Raw genomic sequence first — 12,180 nt, forward strand, 5'->3', positions numbered from 1 at the left:
TTTCAAAGCTGTTTTTCTTGATAATGTTGCTGTTATTGCATGAATTGTTATCCAGTTCTAGTGAATTCACTTTGTACCAATATATGTCTTTCCATGTTTCTCTGAAACCATCTATTTTATTTCTTGTTGCCCAGTATTCTTGCATTATATCCCCATGCCATAATTTATTCATCTATTGCTTGATAAATATGTCATTTGTTTCCACTTTTTGCTACTTTGAAAACAGTTGCTCTATCTGTGTGTGCATATAAGTACTTTTCTAGGAGTAATATCGTTGGATCAAAGGATATATATACAGTTTAGGCAGATGACACTTTCTCCTGGACACTGATGGATACATAAGGTCCCAAGATTAAGCAGCATTTGACATCTCAGCAGCAAAAAACCAACATATTTAACTTGCAAATTAAGTTTTGAGAAGATTGCTTTCTGATTATGTAATTAAAGGTCTGGGATCCCCTTTTTCCTTTGCATAAAGCTTCACACATTTTCTTTCTTTTGAATGCTGCCATCTGCTCAGGGCAGCACAGTGCATGCAACACATGCACCTGGCCCAGGAAGGGCTTTTGAAATAAAGATCTGCTTTGGTGGGTATGAAAATTACATTCCTCCCTCTCTTCAACTTTATTTTAACATTCCTCTGGCTCTAACCACTTCTGTTATTTGGATTGGAGTATGAAAGAAGAGACAATTAGCAAAGGAATTTCTGAATCCCTTTATATACCAACATATACTATAGAATTGCAATAGATGTTGGGAAATGAGATTAGAATATATTAGAGGTATCTCTGATACTAAGGGAATTGGAGAAAAAATAACTGTGAAAGACAAATATTATCATGCAAATAAATTCTAAACATGTGTAGATACCTCCTGGAATATCTGGCATGCTCAGCTATCATAACTATTGTGTGAAAAAATAAGGTAGAAATTAACCAATTTAGTTCATTCTTCTTATTCATTTTCAGTAATTTAGTTCATTCTTCTTAATTTAGTTCTTTCTTTGTTTATATCTCACAATAGTTCTAAAGTGCTTCTCTTCTTATTAAACCAGGGGAAGCCCAACAAAATTTATGGGCATTAAAACAAACCTAATTTTCTCTTCTAAGGATACATTTCTGGTACTTGAAAAGGAAGAGCTTCTTATAAGAACTTAGGAAACCAAATAGGTTTAATTCTATAAGAATATGATTACCATAGTAATAGGACAAAGTAGTTATAACATTTTCTACTTATTTTTAATCATTCAAAGATTTAGGTAAAGCTGAATCTTGAAAATATTCTTAGAACCTCTTTTCAAAACCATATAGATTTTTACCATATTACTTCTTACTACATCTCTATGATTAAAAAATAGGATTCTCTCTTCTGCTTATCTTTTTTTTTTTCCATCTTAGAGCTAGAGAACTTGAAAATCAAAATCACTTGCCTACGGTCAAACAGAAAATCCATTATTTAGTTGAGAATCAAGAGCTTCTTCTTTCAGATTCAGAACTAGATCGATCAAACCACTTTGTTATAGCTTAATTTAGGCTATACTGGAAGGTTTAATTTGTTAATTCTGATTATCCTCCCGTGGATTGTAAAACAGCAGGGATTAAAATCTGGTAAAAATTGAAGTAGAGAAAATTGCTGCTCACATTAAATAAGTATTCTGTCTTTGGCTTCACATGAGCAGAGGCAGAAATAAGTCTATGTCCTGATTTGTGCAGAGATATCTCAGCAGAACTCTCCAGTTATCTTCATTAATATTCATAGTTCACATTTCTATAAAGCTTTAAGATTCACAAAATGCTTCAAGTACTTTATTAAACTGTATCTTCACAATCAGTCTATGAATTAGAACTCTTATCCCATTTTAATAGGAGAGGAAAGTGAGGTACAGAAAGTTTAAATGATTTACCCAGAGTTACCCAGTCAATATATGAGGTAGGATTCAAACCCAGTTACTCCTAACTTGAAGTTCTGTACTCTATTCACTACGACATGAATCTTTGAGATCAAAACCCTGAGACTGCAGTTTCTTTGTTTTTCCTCTTATTGTATTAAAGACTTTCCTATATGAATATCTGAACACTGGACTTGAAAAACAGTATACCATTGGGTTGAGGACACTGTTGACATAGGTGAGGCTGTTAGTGACATCACATATATGAATTATCACCTGAAGAGTCCAGCAGTTCTCTGACCTTTTGAAGATGGTCATGAGTATCCTAGCCAGAAAGCTAGGCAGAAAGCAAATTCCAAAGAGCACCACTACTGTGGTGACTAACACCATAGACCTGTGAAGCTTGGGCTGTTTGTCTTGCTGGAGCCGCTGCTGGAGTATCCTAATGATGCGAATGTTGCAGAACAGGATGAGACTGAAGGGAAGAAGAAACTGAAGAAAGAACACCACCTCCTGCCAAGTGCCACCAAATGTGATTTCTTCCATGGGGTAGAAACTATGGCACTCAGTAGCATTTTTCCCAGTTCCGGAAGTCACCAGGCTTGGGTGAATCAGTACCACAACTAGAAGCCAGACTAAAGCAGAGATGAACTTGGCTGTCTGAATTGAGAAGTTGTTGATCTTGAAACGAGGGTGAGCCACCTTGAGATATCGATCCAAAGCTACTGCAGTAAGAAAGGCAATACCACCAGTCCTGCTTAAGGACAACAGGAAGGTCAGGATATGGCAACCTGCCCTTCCCAATTCCCATTTCTTGTGCATGAGATAGAAGATGATTTGGAATGGTAGGCACACAGACAATAAGAGATCTGCAATGACCAGGTTGAATAAGTAGACTGCATAGGGTTTCCATACCTTTAAGTGAGAAGTAAAAGACCACAGAGCCATTCCATTGCCCAGCAATCCTAATGCAAATTCCAGAATCATCAGAGTGGCTATAGAGATCTCAACCAAGTTGTTTTGAAGGGAGCAGTTCATAAATGTCATTTCTTTTCTTCTTTTTCTGCTGGGTGGAACTCAGAAGTGACCAGAGAGAAATTAACTTCTGGGTTATAGCAATCCCCAGTGTATGAAAGGGAGAAAAAAACAGAGAGAGAGCTTTCTTAATCTATCCTTGGCAAGTTATGCATTTCTTAGGCAAGGAAAGGCACTGAATGACCAGGAGAATGAATTCAAAAGTAAGATCTTTGTGTGAAAAAAAAAAAAAGGAAAATAAGGAAACAAGCCTGTTGTAATGACTTTTTCTTTTAAAAAAAGGGAAATTGTGTTTCATTTTATATCATGCTGCACAAAAACAAACAAAAAATAAGGCTATAAGAACTCTGTGAATATTGCACCTTTTGAAGAAGCAATGTCAAGTTCATGAAAATTGTATTCTCATAAAAATGGAAAATTCTTTTGCATATGAAGCTTGTTATTGGTCTTACAAATGGTGCCATTGTACTGGGATGTTCAATAGGGTCCCAAAAGTGAGCCCTATTGCCTATATAATTAAAAAAAAACACATGGAATCAAAGAATTTTAGGATTAAAAGAGATCTTGGAGGACATTTAATCTAACCACTTCATTTTACAGAATAAGAAGCTGAAGTAGAAGCTAGATCTCTTTCCCCAGGATCCCTACTAGTAAGTGGGCAGCATAATCTAAGTCTTTTGACTCTATGTCTTATACTCTAACAATCTGTTGCTTCTTGAAGACTTTTTCTGTCTTGTGGTAACATGCTAATTGGTATCTAAAGATAATGATATAGATGTAGACCCTGGCTTTGTAAGATAAAGAATCGTAGATGCCAAATGCCATACCTAATAATTTCTCAGTTTATTATGTCTCCTTTAATCAGATTTTTAACTTTTTTTGAGTGCTTCCCAACTTGCTGTCCATATCACAAGGACTGTTGGTTGAAGGATCCTGACATGACAAAACTGGTATGGGGCTTAAGAATATGTTATTTGTACTATAACCTATTCAACATGTAAAGGACTGCTTGCCATCTGGGGGAGGGGGTGGAGGGAGGGAGGGGAAAAATTGGAACAGAAGTGAGTGCAAGGGATAATGCTGTAAAAAATTAGCCTGGTATGGGTTCTATCAATAAAAAGTTATTTTAAAAAATGAAAAAAAAAGAATATGTTATTTGATTAATAATCATAAAACCGAATATGTACAAGTGAAGTGTGATCCTGTGATCTTTAGCCTTTCTCTAGGTCTAATCCAGGTTGTTCCTTATCCCAGTTTTTTCTCCTTTTTGCTTCTTTTCTCTACTTTTCTAGTTTTCTTATACCTCTCTGACCTTCACATACTCTGCAATCCACTGATACTGGCATCCTTGCTATTCCTTGAATATGATACTCCCATCATTCATAATATTCTTTCTTCTCATCTCTACTTCTTACTTGCTCTGGCTTCCTTCATGTCTCAGCCAAAGGCACATTCAATCCCCACTTCATCGTAGAGTTTCTCTTTAAAATTACCCCCAATTTATCCTATCTATATCTTTGTACATAGTGATTTGCGTGTTGACTCCTCTATAAGACTGTGAGTTCCTTGAAGGGAGGAACCATTACTTGTTATTTTAGTGTTTTCTAGAGCTTAATGGCAGGTATATGGAAGGAAGGTATATGGAAGCATTTAATAAAGCCTGGTTGACCTGATTTGATTCTATGTAACATCTCAAATTTTCCTTTAATCTCCCTTTGGATGCCTACCCTTGAAACTCCAGAATGATATATAATATATAGATAACTTGTTTATACATCAAATTAGGGCCTCAGATGTCACAGGCTACAATGATTCCACTTCTCAAAGTTTTTGCCATCTTCAAATATTAGTTTTTATGAGTAATGTAATACTTTAAAAAGTTCTTTCATTAACACCTCTTATTTTCATATTTTGCCCTAATGCCTCTATTCTTCTAGTACCAATCCTCCATTATAATAAAAACAATCAAGTAAAAGCTAATACCTCAGCCACCACATGTCCATAGAAACTTTCTATTCTCTACAAAAAGGAAAAAAAAGTGTTTCATTATCTATATTCTGGAATCAATACTGATGATTGTATTTAATCAGAACTCAGCAGCCTTTTTGTTATTTTTATTCACATTATTGCATTGTGTATGTTAGTTTCTAAGTCATACGTTCTTCTTCATACATCATTTCATCTAACTCTTCCCTTGTGTCTCTGAATTTATTATATATGTGTTTTCTCATGGCATGACAGTGTTTAGAGTGTTTAGATAAACTCATGATACAATTTAGTAAGCCATTCATCAGTTGATTATCTTGTTGTTTGGTCATTTCAGTAATGTCTGATTCTTTGGAAGTTCATTTAGGGTTTTCTTGGAAAAAATAATGGTTTTCCATTTCCTTTTCTTGCTCATTTTTTTTAATAGATGAGGGAACTGAGGCAAACAGATGGCTTGCCCAGGGTCACACATCTGGTTAAGTGTTTAAGGACAGATTTAAACTCAGGAAGATAAATCTTCCTGATTCCAAGCCTGTACTCTCTCCACAACACTTCACACCTACCCTATAATGGGACACATAAAAAGCATTCAACAAATGCTTACTGACTGAGAGAACAGTTGGATTAATTTATAGCTTTTTCAATTTATTACTGTACCTGATTTCCCATAGCCTCTCCTATATTGATATTTTGTCTTTTACCATCTTGCCAACTCAGTAGATATGAGGTGGAGCCTCTGTATTTCCCTCACTAGTGAATTGGAATATTTTTTTCTGTATAATTTTTAATAGTTTGTAATTCTGTTGAAAATTTGTTCATCTTCTTAGCCCATTTCTCCCCTCAAGAAGGGATTCAAATTTATATATTTGTATCATCTTTTCATTTATCTAGTATGTCAAATTTTTATCACATATGTTTGATATGAAGATGTTTCATTTCTCTCCCCTCGGCACCATTTTGGCAGCTTGCTATTCTGGTTGCATTGATTTTGTTTGTAAAGTAACTTAATTTTAAGGCTTGTTCTTATTAGAAAGTCTCAGTTCTGTCTATCTTGTATAGAAAATATTTTAAGTCCATTTGTTTATCATTTGAATATTTTCCTTTGTACTTTTCACTTTGTTAGGCTTTCCATTTTCTACTGCAATGCCTCCCAATTTACAACCTGTGTCATCAAGAGCTTCATCTCTTATAAGGACAAATATGGAGAGTTCTACACAAACCCCAAATCATGGAAAAAATCCCAAAATAATGAACCAACCTCCTGTAATGGCAAATCTGTCAACAACATATTCCTCTTCCCATAGATCCTCAAAAAATCCAGAAGAAAGAACACAGCCTCAATTTTCAGGTAAGTAATGCTACTGGAAATTACATTATGCCTCATTGCTGAGAAAAAATATTGTAAGGAACAATCACAAACAGTATAGATAAGGGATGAATTCTTCTGAATTATAGAGGCAATTTCAAAAGATAAAAGTAGACAATTTTGATTGTATGAAATTGAAAAGCTTTTGCACAAAGTCAAAAAATCTGGTATAAGAAGGAAAGTGGATGACTGAGAAAAAATCTTAATATTAGGTTATCTTTGATAAAGGAGGACATACAAGATATATAAATAGGTAATATAAATATATAAGACCAAAAGTCATTCCTTAATATATAAATGATCAAAAATATGAAAAAAGTTCTCAAAACAACTGATAATAGCTACATGAAGAAAATGCTCCAAATCATAATAATAAAAATTGAAACAACCCTGAGACTTTACTTCACACCCCAAAATTGGCAAATATGACTAAAGATAGGAAAAATCAATGTTGGAGGGGTAGTAGAAAGACAGATCAAGGAATAAATTGTTAGTGGAATTGTGAACTGGAATAACCATTCTGGAAAATTGTTGGGATTTATACAAATAAAGTGATTACAAAACCCGTATCTTTCTTCACCTGGTCAATATACTTATAATAATATTTCCACAGAGAGGTAGTCATAATAGAGTGAATAGAGAAATGGCTTTCAGAAAAGACATTCAAGTCCCTCTTAAATTCATAATGGCCATGTAGAAGTCATTTATTTTTTGAGTGTCCTAGGCAACTAAGACTAACAAATTTGCATTAGTAGAGGGAGTTTTCTCATTGGGAGTAAATACCATGAGACAACCAGTTTGCTGCTGTTTGTTGAGTCTGGAGTCAGGAAGACCTGAGATCAATATACATTCGGGGCTCAGACTCTTGTTATGTATCCCTGGGCAAGACACTTAACTTTTGTCTCAGTTCCTGCAACTGTAAAATGAGGATAATAATACCATCTACTTCCCAGGAGGATCAAATGAGATAATATTTGTAAAGTGCTTAGCACACAACTTTTAAGTAAGTCTTGATATATAGTGGGTTTTTAATAAATGCTTGTTTCCTTTCTTCCTACCCCAATGAAATCACTGGCCTGATCCAAAACAATAACAAAAACTTACACTAATTATTTCACAGATCAACCATGTCCAAATCTTATAATATGGTATAACTATGAATGACTATCACGATGCTAATTATTAAATTTAAAGCTCTGTTTCTTTTGTCATAGCACATTATTGCTTTCTGTTTGCAATATAGTAGTACCTTAGTATTTCTTCTTAGCTTCTTGAGTATATATGCACTCAAGCTTTATATTTCTTGTTGTTTTCATTGTCATTTTTTTTTTCAGTCATGTCTGACTCTTCATGAGTCCATTTGAGGTTTTCTTGGCAATGAGACTGGAGTGGTTTGCCATTTCCTTCTTTAGTTTATTTGACAGTTGAAGAAACTGAGGCAAATAGATTTAAGTGACTTGCCCAGGATCACATAGCTAGTAAGGGTCTCAGACTGAATTTGAACTCAGGCCTTTCTGACTTCTGCCCCGGGCTCTATCCATTGTGGTTCTATGCATTGTATCACCTCACTGCTTTTTTCATCTCCTGTTTTCTTAACCAAAAACAACCTAAGTTTTTCTCTTTGAGTAGTCTTTCTTCTTTTTCTCTTGTCATCTCTGGAAACTTTTCATCATCACCTTCTTACTTCAATACCCAAGAGCTTATGTTCTTTCAATATATATTTATATGCTATTTATCTTGGCATGTCATCCTTTCCCCTCCATTTAAAAGGGATCTATAATTTTAAATGGACCCATTTATTTAATTTTTCATTTTCTTCTTTTCTCAATTTTTCCTTTCTAGATTTTCTATAGATTTCACTATAACTAGGAGCTGGTGGTATATAGAGTGAACATTGCATTTCAAATTCTTTTGTCTTTCTCCCCCCTCATTTGTGGTTAGTGATTCCAAGATAGTCTCTGTTTTCCAACTTAAGAATACAGTTCATTTTGATCCCTTCCTCTGTACTTCTGTATCTGGGCCATTATCAAACTTTCTAACTTTTCCTTTTACTAGCTCACATTTCTATAAAATTTCAAGGTTTTATAAGTACTTTTCATACATTATTTCATTTAATCCTTTGAGTTAGGAACTATTATTTCTTCTCATTTAACAGAGAAGAAAAAAAACCAAGAATCAGAAAAAGTAAGTGACTTGACTGGATCATATGATTAATTAATGTCTGAGATGAGATTTAAACCCAGGTTTTCTAGATTCCAAGTCCCAACACTTTTGCCTCTATGCTGCCTTAGTGCAGTATCTATGCTACTTTTGATGAATTCCTCCATCTAAACACTAGCCACCTCTCATTTCTATCTACTGACTTTTTACTTATCTTCTTAGAAAGGCTGAACCTAAGAAGGAATGGGATACTATTATTAAAGTCTTTTTTTATAAAGGGAACTAGGTAATTCTGAAGACCTATAGAAATAAGTAAGCATACTTTTAGAATCTCATGATGACACTGGTTGTAGTCTTGAATTTTCTTGTTTGGATAAGAGAAAAATCAGTTCATCAGCATCTGACTATATTTGCAGCACAGATTTAAAAGAAAGCTCTGTTTACTACAAATAAAACTGAATCCATCAATTAGAGATTATTTGAACTGAATTTTCAATTGTCTTACACAATCTAGTACTTTTAACTGCCTACAAAAGAAAATGAAAAGTGAATGTTAGAAATGAAATTTTAAATGGTATTAAACTATGCAATAAGCCTTCTGGTAAACTAGCTGTTTCTTTAAATAAAGGAGTAGAGTTTCAAACTCAGAATGATGGAAAATCCCCAAGTGTAGCATACAGAGAAGAAATTCAAGAAGAATAAAAAAAAATAGAAGCAAAGGTGAATCACATGTTTTGATAGATGTGTACAAAAGCATGGCTTCTTAAACCTTTTTCCACTCACAACTCTTTTTTTCTCCGAGAAATTTTTATACGATCCCCAATAAATAGGTATATAAAATAGGTGTACAAATAAAACATTTGCCTGTAATAAATCACAATTTTTTGACCTCCACATTTATTTATGAGATGGTCTCAAATCCCAGTTTAAGAGGCTGGGCCCTAAAGGCTACCTACAGGCTTAATTGACACTAATGGGATATTAGCAATATGTTGATTTTCCAAGACAAATGTATTCTTTTCTGAAATTTTAATTGCATTTTATTTTTTCAATTACATGTAAAGATAGTTTTCACCATTCAATTCTGTAAAATTTTGAATTCCATTTTTTTCTCTTTCCCTCTCACCTTTGCTCTCCCCAAGACAAATATATAGATTTTAAAATATATTTCCATATTAGTTGTATTGTGAAAGAAAAATCAGAACAAAAGGGAAAAAATCATGAGGAAAAAACTCACATTTTACCTTTTAGTAAAGGTAAGCATCCCTAATTGATGGGCATCCATTCAGTTTTCATCAGAAATGATTATACATCATTTTCTATTTCATTGAATGTTTATCTTTCCCCCTGAAAAGTAATGCTCATTTTTGCTGGGTATTTGAATCTTGGTTGTAGTCCAATCTCCGTTGCCTTCTGGAATATCATATTCCATGCCCTCCGATATTTGAATGTGGAAGAAATTAAGTCTTGAGTAATCCTGATTATGGCTCCTCAATATCTGAATTGATTCTTTCTGGCTGCTTGTAGTATTTTCTCCTTAATCTGATAATTCTATAATTTAACTACAACATTTGTTGGAGTTTTCATTTTGGGATCTTTTTTAGGAGATAATCAGTGGATTCTTTGCATGACTATTTTATTCTGTGATTCTAGAATATCAGGACAGTTTCCCTCGATGATTTCTTGAAAAATATTGTCTAGGCTCTTTTTTTGAATTATGGCTTTCAGGTAGTCCAATAACTTGAACTCTCTTTCCTGGATCTGTTTTCCAGGTCAGTTGTTTTTCAGTGAAGTATTTTATATTTTCTTCAATTTTTTTTTCATTTAAAAATTTTGTTTGATTCTTGATGTCTCATTCACTCCCATTTGCCCAATTCTAGTTTTTAATAAATTATTTTCTTTGGTTAGCTTTGTTTTACCTCCTTTTGCATTTGGTCAATTGTACTTTTATAGGAATTGGTTTTTTTCAGTGAATTTTTTTTCATTTTGCCAATTCTATTTTTTAAGGAGTTGTTTTCTTTTTTCCATTTCACCAATTCTATTTTTAATAGTATCTTATTTTTCTCTTTTTCCCTTATCCCCTCGCCAGGATAGAAAGCAATCCAATATAGGCTAAACAGAGGCAATTCTTCTAAACACATTTCCATATTTATTATGTTGAACAAGAAAAATCAGATTAAAAAGGGAAAAAAGCACAAAAAAGAACAAAAAAACAAGCAGACAACAACAACAAAAGTGAAAATACCATGTTTTTCTCTACATTCAGTCTCCATAGTTCTCTGTTTGGATGCAGAGGGAATTTTCCATCTATTAGAACTGCCTTGAATCAACATGTTGTTGAAAGGGCCAAGTACTTCACAATTTATCATCACATAATCTTGCTGTTACTGTGTATAATATTCTCTTGTTTCTGCTTACTTTAGTAATTCCTCAACTAATGGATATCCACTCAATTTTCAGTTCTTTGCACTACAAAAAAAGATTGCTGTAAATATTGTAAGTCCTTTTCCCTTTTTTATGATCTTTTTGGGATACACACCTTGTAGAGACAAGAGTGGATCAAAAGATATTTACACTTTTATAGAATTTTGGGCATAATTTCAAATTGCTCTTCAGAATGTCTGGATCAGTTCACAACTCTATCAAAAGTGCATTAGTGCCCCAATTTTTCCACATCTCTAACATCATTATCTTTTTCTGTCATCTTAGCCAATCTGATAGGTATGAGATGGCACCTCAGAGTTGTTTTAGTTTCCATTTTTAACCAATATTGATTTAAAGCATTTTTTCATATGACTAGAGATGGCTTTAATTTCTTCATCTAAAAATAAGACAAATATATTCTGTGCTATTTTTTCCCCTTAAAGTTAAGTGCTCTCACAACCTGAGCTTCTTAAGAGTGGTGTCTTATTTTCCTTATCTATATGGCTCTCTGGCAGCTAAGTGGTACAGTAGGTAAAGCACTGGAATCAAGAAGACTCATCTTCTGAGTGCACATCTGGCCTCAGATGTTTTCTAGCTATATAACTCTGACCCAGTCACTTAAATCTATTTACTTTAGTTTCCTTATATGTAAAATGAACTGGAAAAGGAAATGGCAAACCACTCCAGGATCTTTGCCAAGAAAACTCAAATGGGGTCATAAAAAGTTGGACAGGACTGAAAAATCACTTAACTACAACAACAAGTTGTCTCCCCATCTGTTAGTATAATGCTTTGCACATAACTAGACTTAATAAATTCTTCATTTATTCATGCAGTGTCAATTCAATTCTGACTTCCACTGCCTAGTGAAAACTTTCTAATGAAAACTTGTAATTGTAAACATACAAGTTCATAGCTTTATGGCAATACAGCCACATCAGAGTATCTGTAATACTCCTCATAGGGTTATTGTGGGACTTGAATGAGATAATGTATATAATTTGTTGTTGTTGTTCAGTTGTTTCAGTCATGTCTGACCCTTTATGACCCAATTTAGGGTTTTCTTGGCAAAGATTTTGAAGTGGACATTTCCTTCTCCAGCTTGTTTTACCAATGAGGAAACTGAGGCAAATAAGGTTAAGTGACTTGCCTAGGGTAACACAGCTAGTGTCTGATGCTGAACTCAGGAAGATTAATCTTCCCAACTCCAAGCTACAATTTAGCTGACCTACATGTAAAATACTTTGTAAAGTTAAAGTACAATATTCTCCCCAATAATAATAATAATAATAATAATAATAACAAGCATTTATATTGCACT

General features: G+C 33.8%; 1 protein-coding gene across 1 annotated transcript; it reads right to left on the reverse strand.

The window, feature by feature from the left end:
* Positions 1–1,295: 1,295 nt before the first annotated feature.
* On the reverse strand, positions 1,296–4,008 carry GPR31 (G protein-coupled receptor 31). The gene has a single exon (XM_051998100.1). It carries the CDS (start codon positions 2,933–2,935, stop codon positions 1,973–1,975), a length of 963 nt encoding a protein of 320 aa, XP_051854060.1. The 5' UTR covers positions 2,936–4,008; the 3' UTR covers positions 1,296–1,972.
* Between the last annotated feature and the right edge of the window lie 8,172 nt (positions 4,009–12,180).

This window comes from Antechinus flavipes, chromosome 4 (genome assembly GCF_016432865.1).
Source record: "Antechinus flavipes isolate AdamAnt ecotype Samford, QLD, Australia chromosome 4, AdamAnt_v2, whole genome shotgun sequence".
NCBI classification, from domain to species: Eukaryota; Metazoa; Chordata; class Mammalia; order Dasyuromorphia; family Dasyuridae; genus Antechinus; species Antechinus flavipes.